General features: G+C 38.6%; 1 protein-coding gene across 2 annotated transcripts in view; it reads right to left on the bottom strand.

Annotated features, from left to right (window-relative positions):
* Positions 1-420: 420 nt before the first annotated feature.
* LOC306831378 (seizure protein 6 homolog) overlaps positions 421-10,289 on the bottom strand; it is a 94,542-nt gene continuing 84,673 nt past the window's right edge. The window contains exons 10-17 of one of the 2 annotated variants that reach the window (XM_079355460.1): positions 8,457-8,653; positions 7,520-7,714; positions 5,488-5,679; positions 5,090-5,284; positions 4,832-4,870; positions 3,716-3,824; positions 3,527-3,623; positions 421-1,567 (exon numbers count right to left, since the gene is read on the bottom strand). In XM_079355460.1, coding sequence (XP_079211586.1) covers positions 1,553-1,567; positions 3,527-3,623; positions 3,716-3,824; positions 4,832-4,870; positions 5,090-5,284; positions 5,488-5,679; positions 7,520-7,714; positions 8,457-8,653 — 1,039 coding nt within the window. In that variant the 3' untranslated portion in view covers positions 421-1,552. Of the gene's footprint in view, positions 1,568-3,112; positions 3,624-3,715; positions 3,825-4,831; positions 4,871-5,089; positions 5,285-5,487; positions 5,680-7,519; positions 7,715-8,456; positions 8,654-10,289 lie in introns of those variants that run through there. The other variant, XM_079355459.1, reaches the window with a different exon arrangement.

Raw genomic sequence — 10,289 nt, 5'->3', positions numbered from 1 at the left:
AACTTACATGAATTTTATTTTTTTATAATCCATGAATGTTTTATGCTCAACATTTGTTTCTCTTAAAATCTTTAATTAATAAACTTACCCGTGTGTTCTTACAAAAAGACATTTGTTCAGTGTAACAGAATTGTACTGTAAAGAGATATGTGCCTCATTTGCCCCCCTGTATGCCCCAAGTTGTATGAGATCTTAATGCTAAGCTCAACTAAACACTTACCTGCAAGGGTAATTCAAGCCACTGTCTACACTGCACATATTCATTGACTGAGGTTATGCTCGTCAGTCCAAAGTTATTAATGACACAAATACATGAATAAAAGCAGTCAGTTTTTTACACAACAATTTATTTTATTATTAATCTGTGGGTTAAATGTATGTGTGTGTGTGTGTGTGTGTGTGTGTGTGTGTGTGTGTGTGTGTGTGTGTGTGTGTGTGTACACACACACATACATACATACATACATACATGAGAAGGTGAATTGGTTCCTGTTGTGCTACCGCTGTGACGCAAACAAAGACAAACGTTAGGGTATAAAGCATATGCACAAACGTAAATGAGACCTATCTATAATTTTATTGCGTAAGATGCACAGCAGCCATGTGACCTGAAGTTAAAAACCCATCTGTTCAATATCTGTTTTGAATTTTGCAAAAATTCAATTGTTGATTTGCCGCACAGGACTGATTTTATGTTGGACTTAACAGCCAGCATCAGTAAGTAACCCAGTCAAATGATGAGCTTACTGTGTGTTAGCATTGGGTTTTAAATTCACGGTCTGCACAGGCTGAAATGCAACCGCATTTGAAACATACATCTATGAGTAACAACTTCTTCTTTGAGGCAGACGTGACAGTTTGACATGAAAAGAAAGTTGTGCATAGCTGATTAGTAGGCCTACCATATGAAAACATGTTTCTGTTAAATCATCCTGGGCTTATACGCAGTTGGAACCAAACACCAGCTTGGAGGAAAATGTCTACATTATGGATGAGTCTGAACACATGGAGCGTTAATTATGTCAAGCCTAGAAATACAAAATTATTTCAACAAAAGATTCTGTTTTGAATTGCAATTCACAAGTGATTTCTCAGATAGTATAGTCAGTCGTGAGGCACTCATATTGGACAGGCAGTTTATTTACAAAGAGCAGGCCCATACACACAAAGAAATGAAAAATAAAGAGGGAAACTTTCCAAAGATTGGTAAGGGTTTATGTCTCCAACAGATCTCAACAGTCAAAGCATCTATTCCCTTTAGCCTCTAATTGCTACAGGGGTAGGGCTTCAAAAAATACTGAAAAAAAACAATCACCAACGGTCATCAGCATTTAACTTTATAAAAATATCACCATGGTGATCCACAGATTTACAGGTTAGACCGTGGAAAGAAAGACATATGTACAGTTATCCACACATAAGGGAAAAAAATGGGGGAAAAATGTTTGAAAACCAAAAAAGTGGGAGGTAAAGATGAGCAGTGCAGAGAGAGTCCCAAAAGGCAAAGCTTGAGCAATTCTTGTTTTAAGGTCTCTAAAGGGACACCTCTTTATCATTTCCATTTGTCCTGCAAAGACCAGACAAATACATCAGTTGGATGTTGTATGAACATACACACATTTAAAATACATTTAAACAAGCATGATCAAAAAACCTGTCATTTATATTTGATAAGATCGTTCATTCATTTTACACGTTAAAGTTAATTTGTTTATCAGTAATGATTTCACATTCTACCCTGAGATAAGGAAACATACACTATTATAATTAGTGTTGTTGTCAAGACCACACTAGTCGAGACCAGAGTGCTCCCAGACCGAGACATTTAGGGATCGAGACCAAGACAAGACCAAGACCATCAGTGAAAAATTGTCAACTTGTGTGCATTGTGCATAGTACTTATTTAGTCCGTAACTTGAAGGAAGCGGCCGTAACCGGTTGATAAAAATCCAATGACAGATTGAAGTTATTGGTTCTTTTAGAAAGCGGCGTTTTGAATTCTTATCACATTATTGATGTGAAAAAAATAGCCTTTCAGTAGTTGTCTTGATCAGAGATGAGGCCAGGTAAAAATACTTTTGGTTGGGAGACAAGGCAGAGACTTTCCAAAATTTCTATCAAAACCAAGGCCGATTTCAAGTACTTGAACACCAGCATCATGAGTCACACACCCCTAAGTGCTGCTACAAAATGCTTTAAGGCCATTTTTACACCAATGACAAAACATTGCCAGTATGCATGGGATAAAGAGTAGATGAGACAGTTAGATACAGCTGTGATGTTACAAATGATAGACATCGACGAGACGGTGCGTTCAAGGAGAAAAAAAAAAACATGGAATATGTAAGAAGAAGCTTTTTAGGCTTAAAAGACATCTGTCATAGTTTTTTTTTTTTAAATAAAAATTTTAAATCTGAAATGTTGTGTTATATGGATCAGGGCTTCACAGTATATAGCATTCTCATGGTCACCCCAAGATGAGCGTTTAGAAAAAGCACATAGCATTACTGAGAATTAACTTGAAACAAAAGAGAAACATTTTTCTAGGTTGGCAATGAACGCATCTCACTCAGCATGAGCAACTTTGAACTACTGGTGGACGGTCTGGGTGTGTACGCTATCATAATGAAATCATTTTGATCAAGTTCAAGCTACAGGTAATATCATAGACTTGTAAAAGAAGACGAACACAAATAGAAACTGTGACTTTGAGCTAATGTGCACTTTTAAAATTGTATTTTTCTATTGCACTTTATATCAATATCCCAATATTGAAAAGTGTCATTGAAGAATAATTTGGTTAATTGTAAGAAACTACCTGAGGCCAGTGAAAGTGAAAATTTGAGTGAAATTGGGAAAGGTGTTGAACCTTTATGGTGGAGTGGGCAGGTGGGGTGAGATGTGCTCTAAGCATCAGAACAAACTCTCCCCTTCTAGCTGTTCAGTAGTGCATTAAAGTGGGACAGACAGGGTTTTATTTCTAGAATTAGACAGCCAATGCTGAAGGGGCCGGAAAAAAAAGACAAGAACGCTCTAGTCACAATGACAGTTCATAAAAAGAAGAATGAATAGGAACTTCTTTTCTATTTTTCTATTGTTGCAGATGATGAAATACAAAAAAAAAAAAAGGATTTGCACAGGTTGTGTGATTGCAGCTTACAGCAGGACAAACATACAGTGAGAGAGAGGTGAGAGATGACCACAATGGGAAAACTCTGCACGTCCAACAGATCCCTCTGACTCCTTATGGTGGATGAATTATGGATATTTAGGGTGAAAGGGAATATCTTACATCAGAATCATGTGAGGAAAAGTGTCATTTCTTCATCAGTTCATCATCAAGGCACTAAGAGCTCTTACTGATGATTGTTGATGAAAGATTGTTGATGAAAGATGAGACAGAGGGCGCCCTCTGCTGGTGACAGATGAGATGACGACATGATGACGGCCAGATGGGAAAGGATCAGGACAGCACACTGGTGTTCTGTGAATCCACGTCTTGCATGCTCATGACATCTGTACTTACTCCGCTCTCGTAAATAGGGTTATCGAAAGCCGACTCTTCTGTCATGTTGTCATACGGTGGGGAAGATGTTGGCATTCTGACAGACTTTCCTTGGAGTCTAAGTGAAGAAGGGAGAAGCAGGAAAATCATGCAAATGCTTGTTTGATGTCAATCATTTGAAATGAACATAGATTTTAGTTTATTACATACTTTGCAAAGTAGACATAAATAGTGAGGACAACCACCAGGACGATTGCTGTTGGGATGAAAACTGCAAGGGCGATATTGGTTCCCTCCATACCGTAATCCATGTTAACAACTACAATAGAGTAAAATGAAAAAGGTAATGAAAACAGTGACATGTGCACAGAAAGAAGGGCTGTCCCATTAAAGTTATTTTGAATTATCTGTCATGAAGACCATTGATTTAGTAGTACTTTGAACATTGAATTGAGTATTGCAGAAGTAGTTGCATGGCAAAGATTCCAAAAATGATCTAAAACTGAAAAGAGGTGTATATACACTGACGAAAGCAGCTTTATGTTGGACATCAGACATTATGTCCACGCCATGCACTCCAGACCTAATCATGCCCTCTCCGGTTAATTATCATGATGTCAGCGACGCACAGAGATGCAGTGGGCTCTATGAAGATGTAGTTAAGTTAGGGTCTTTCATTGTTCATCGTTTTTGGTGCATTGTATTTACTGGCAGCTGAGTCGTCTGCAGAGCTGTCACATCGCAAGGTGAAATGATCATGGTAATTTCCCCCCTCTCCAATATTCACTTTATAAATCTGTGTTTCTTCGGGGCCATTAAGGGCAACTCCTTTCTCCAGTTAAATGATATGCCCAAAGATGGGGACAGCATGACCTGTAACGCTAAGAACGTGTTCAACTGAATACTTTTCTATGTCTGACAAGCAATGGGTGTTCTTAAAAAAAAAACTCTAATTTAACAGTAAAACATACAAAAAAAACGGTTTTGGATTTTGGTTGGATAGTCAATCATAGGTCAGCAGTTTTTAAATAAACTGTAAGCATTGTTGTCCGAACACTTGTATTATCTACTGTTGGTCTTTGTGTCCCTTATCTCACTCAAGTCCATCATGATCATGCATGGTTATGTGTTTATGTCTTTGTGCTGAGTTTTAGGACGTTCTATTGCAAATCAAATTTACCCTTGGGGACAATACAGATTTTCCAGTTTAATCAAATATTAAACATCTTGATCTAATTTGGCAAACGAAACAAAAGGTCGGGAACAGCTCTTCCAAAAAAGCAACATCAAAAAATGAAAACTGCAATATTTCAAAACATGACTCACCATCGAGCCTTCGTTCATTCACAGTTGGGTTCGTGGATGCTACAAAGACATGAGTGCAGTTTAGTAAGAATTTGGACGCGAAAATACGCAAAAAGAAGCATGTAGTATGTGTTGTACAAATTAGGTACACTGTTTTAGTATTCACATACTGTTACACAATCAGTGGTACATTTTGTGCTCTCGGTTTACTGTATTTATAAATGTGCCATGAGTTGTCTGTACTGTAAAGTTAGCTGCAGTATGTAAGGCCTGGTTTACCTCTGCAGGCGGGGGGAGTGCTGTTCCACTGGGATGGGTGTCCGGGGATGCAGTAGATAGTGGCTTCACCCTGTAGCTCGTAGCCCGAGTGGCAGGAGAAGGTCAATGTCTCTCCTGCTTGGTAAAAGGCCTTTTCTGAGCTCTGCACACTGGTGGAGGCAGCCCCAGGGTTCCTGCACGGCTCATACTTTTCAGCTAAGAGATAGAAAAGTATGTCACAGAAATATTACTGTGCTGCTTTTTCAAGAGTAGAAACTCTGCACTCTTGATTTTTAAAAAAAAACATTGTATAAAGACAACAGGCACATGAATCAAGACCTCCACAGAAACAGAAGTTACACAACTTTAACATGGTACATTAAAAAAAAAAAACGTGTGTGTTTGCCTATCTGACTTACGGACACACTTGGGCAGCCTCTCGTTCCACTTTGGTGTTGCTGAATCTCTGTTGTAGCAGGTGAGAAGGCTGCTGCCGGACATGATGTATCCTTTATTACAGATGAACTGCACAGACGACCCAACTGCGAAGCGGCTTCCTGTTATCACCTTATGACTGTGCTCCACATTTCCAGGGTCCTGACATGTCATCACTAGTGTGCCACAAAAAAAAACAATTTCCATTGGTTGTGGTTGTAGTAGAGCTTTTAAACATCAGTATTTGGTGTATTGAGGACCCGTCTAAAATTTAAATAAATAAAAAAATTGAAACTAAAAAGTTAAGAAGAAACTGAAGTGTTTTTTTCCACTACTCAACTTTGACAAACTCTCTGGTTAAATTTGTTCATTTTTTCAATGAATGGCCAATTTTTATCAAGCAGGGTCAGAGTTATTACACTTGTTGTCAGACTCAGGTGACATCACTGAAGGCAAATAATTATCATTCTTGTGCAACTGTCTCTACAGCCACAATAGTCTTCGAATAACTTTATCCTAATATACAACTTTGTCTTGTTTTTTTTGTCACTGTCCACCATGCTTTTTTTTCTGATTTCCAGCATTTTAAAAAAAAATATATTTTCAATGAGCAGAGAGCGTTTGCAGCATCAGGAGGTTGCCTAAAGAAAAAGTGCCATGCCAGCGTCTTTTTTTTTTTCGAACACTCTGCCTTTTCTGTGCCGCTGCAGAGAGCACTCATGTTAAAAGGCTTTTAACTTCAACCTTAAACTAGTAAGGTGCTGTTGACCAAATGTATGATATTCCTTGTAGTTTTGCCGCCCACAGATTGTGACTTCAAGCCTCTTTGCTCCATCGTCTGCTGGTCTAAAAACGATCTCAACGATAAAACATACATCAAATAGTAATGGAGCAGACTGTTCATAGAGACAGGATGGACGTGCAACGCTCTCCTCCTCAGCGCACAAACGAAGAGCTCATGAGTGCTTTTCTACCCAAAAAAAACACACAAAAACAAGGTTGACATGAGGCCTAAGGCAGGTTGTATGATTGAAAAGACTTAACACGTAGTCCGTGTCCACCTCCAATCTCCAGTCTATGGCTTCAACACAAGTTTATACAACCACGTGAAGAAGAGGCCTAGGAAAAACACATCTTTATAGACAATTAAAAATAGGTATGCATCAGCCAATGGAGTTGACAGACAATATATGAGCTGGAAAAAAAGCTGCTTACTAGCATCCAATCAATTGTGACTAGACCGTCTCAAATCTGTTCAACACAGCACTCTGCGATTAACGACCAACTGCGGCATCTATACTCATCATTAAATGCTTTTTAAAGTGTTAGGCTTGATTTAACTAAGTCTACTTAGCCAACTGAAAAAAAAATCTTCAGAGCATATAACATTTTAATTATAAAGTCCCCTTGGAGATATTCAAAGCCTCTCTTAAAGTCCTTGTAACAGAGACATGCAATGGCCATATTTAAGCTGGATTTCGTCTTTCTTTGTACTGGATGTCTTTCTCTCACTTTCTGCTATGTCCAGTTTAATCTGTTGTCTTTTTTTTATAGAAAAGAAATCCAATCATAAGGGACTTGTTGGTTTAAAAAAAGGTTTTTTAATTGTGTAGTCATTGCAAAACCTGACATAAAAAATACACCAAGGAAATCTATGTGTATCAAAACACCTCAACATACTACCACGCACCAGAATCTGGCACGATGATGACAGTTTTTTTCCCCTGTTGTAAATGCTCCATGTCATTTGATGTTTTTCACAGCATCAACAAAGAGACAAAAAAGAATTGGGAGCACAGTGGAGATAAACATCATCTACGTCTTCTCACTCTCTGTGAATTTGCTGGCTTAAAAAAGTCTGGAAGAAGCTTAGTGAAAAATTCTGCCGTCTACTCTTACACCAGCAGCTCACCCTAAAAACATTCCTGGACGTATGTGCATGAGTGAAAAAGGCTTTGAGCGATCTCCCTGTAGGGATCAAATGCAGAAATTACAAGTTTAACCTCTTCCTCTTACCTTCCTGGCATCTTGGCACATCACCGCTCCATGAAAGATCCCACTGACACATGAGGATCTCGGAGCCGACCAGTTCATACCCTGGGTAGCACTGGTAGGTGATGACGGTGCCATGGATGAGATCAGGGTGGGATGTGCTCTTCCATCCATTTGTGATCTCTGGCAGCTCTGAGCATGTGTCGTTCCTGGGAACCTCTGTTGGAGTTAAAGTTGATAGAGGAGAGGAGACACAATGAAAAATGGTAAATTAAGACGAACAGATATCCCTCATTTCATTTAAACAATGAAAAAAGAAAATAGTTTAGAAACACAAACTATTTTGCATTTCCTTATAAAATATTATTCGACTTTTATATTTACTTTGGGACCAAGCCTGTAAAAGAACTGTAAGTGGGAATCTTCCAATTCTGCAGGCAAAGTAAAGGCAGCAAAAATGTCTGCTCAGTGTGCACTGAACAGCAGTAGTTTGGGAGGAAAATGTAAATAGAGGCTTGTGATGTTTGCAGGGAGGCACACAGCATGTGGTTTGGCACCAGTCAATCTGTGTCTCTCTAACTGCAGCATTCATGGCCAAGAACACAAAGCATCAGGCAAAACCAGCTGCCGATGAAGTGCACCCTATTATTGTGTTTCAGTGTTTGTTATCCAAGCCTGTGCACCATGGATGAGGCAGAATCAAGACAAATGAGAAGAAAAGGAGGCATCGAGAATGGATAGTCCTCTTTTTTCTGATTGGTCACCTGCTGTGTTCTGGTACGAGGAACATTTTTTATTCTAGGCTTGTTACTGTTTGTTTTTTTTGTTTTTTTTTTGACTGCTTGCTGTACATTTTGAATCCAACACTAAAAAGATGCAGGTTTATTTCTCAGATTTAAGTTTTGAATGCAGATCAGCAGATTGCAGCTTACATAGAATGTACATTCAATTAAACCCATACCAAAGAAGTGGACCACAAAGCCATTGTTGTAGCCGTAGATGTTTGTTGCGGGATCTGACTGGAACTGAATGGTGACATCCGCCATGGAGGTGTAGAGCTTGAAATGCGGCCGTGTGCCACTGTATTGACCCAAGATGTTCGCTGTCAGGTCATCGCCATCGTAGAAGGTCAGCAGGTCGTTCTTGCCAATATGGAGACTAGAACAGACATTTAAAAAAAAGGATCACGCCTTTTCTTAAATAATTGATTTAAATAAATAAAAAAGTTACACTGACGTCAGAGACATCTATATTATGATAAGGTAAGTGTTTGCTCAGCATTTTAACGGTTTAATGACTTGTATCTGGAAGAAAAAGCTAAAGGCAAAAAGTAACGTCAGCACTAGGGAAATATTAATTTTGTTTATATTGGATACATGCAATGTGAAGTAAACACTAAATAATTCATGATGTATGTGTGCTTGCCCCCCACATTGCTCATGAATATGAACTAGGGTGTATCACTGCAAATATATGAGCATAATAAACATCAATCCTTCACGTCTCTTCACCTTTTCAAAGCTGGATTACATGGCAACTAGAGAGCAAGAATAAGGGCTGAGATAAGCAAATCAAAACCAATACAAATCTTCTACACTTAGATATAATAAGTCCAACATGATGCTCCCGTAAACAGTGAACCACAATTTTATTGAAGTTTTTTTTTTATATCAATCTGTTCTATCATTAACTATAAGAATGTATTAAACTTTTTTGTATATTCATATATTCGTTTCCCTTTTAGAGCATAACTAAAGCTTGACATTTATTCCCACACAGGGGGAGGGGACTATTACTTCTTATTACCTGAGAAGTAATAGTCCTCTGCTGATAGAACAAGCAGAAAGGATAATGAGTGCTGTATGTTTGCGCATGTTCATTTTCACATGAACGGAACTTGAAAGCACAATGATATTACATATGCATGACAAACTGAAGGTATAGGAGGAAATGCTTGAGTTTGTGAGTTTGTAGATTTGTCTGACATGTCTAAGGCCTCTCTAAACACTTACAATCTTTTTCTTTTATTGTTTAGTCTTCAGTGTGACCATCACAAACACGAGGCTGCAACCCTGACCGTAAATACTTAATATGCTTAAACGAATACCATTTTTGTGCCATTGTTGGATATTACACAGCAGTTCAAGTCTGTGATGTGGCTCCTTCATCTGTGATTGACACATCCTGTTATAATGAAAGAAGGAAGCAAATCACCTGAATCTTTTTACCTCTCCTCAATGTCTTATTCACAACCTCCCACATGGTATTTTCACATCACTCCAGAGAACAATCACACTGAAGTTTTATATAAATGAAGTGCACTCAATTCATCTCTTTTCACCAAGGCTAGAACAAAATCAGTAGACTATTATCATTCACAAATATGTAATATACTTTCCCCAACAAGGTTGTTTTTCACTGATGACTAGTTGAGGCTTGCAGGTCCTCAAAGGTAGCATTTTAGGCCACAATAACAAAAGTGGATTCCATTGTGTATTGGAGCTGAAATCTGGACGGAGCAAAATTTCAGCCCCTCCTGATGGAGCCAAATAATAGCTGCCAGCTCTATGAATGAGAGCAGAATGAGGTGCTGAGTGACAAGGTGCTCCCTCTGGTTAGTTGGACAGCCATGGTGACAATTTGCACCTCCATGTTCTCTAACAATCAGCCGCTGTGCATGGAAGTGACAGGAATGATAATAGCAGTTTCCATTTTCAAGCTGCAATAACAACCCTTTATGCATAAATGCATAATGAAAATGGGGCCTCCTTGAAATAGCATGTGTGAGTTGGCA

This window comes from Symphodus melops (genome assembly GCF_947650265.1).
Source record: "Symphodus melops genome assembly, chromosome: 11".
Lineage (NCBI taxonomy): Eukaryota > Metazoa > Chordata > Actinopteri > Labriformes > Labridae > Symphodus > Symphodus melops.
Note: the sequence above shows the minus strand (reverse complement) of the source record. Positions and strands in the feature narration are given on the sequence as shown.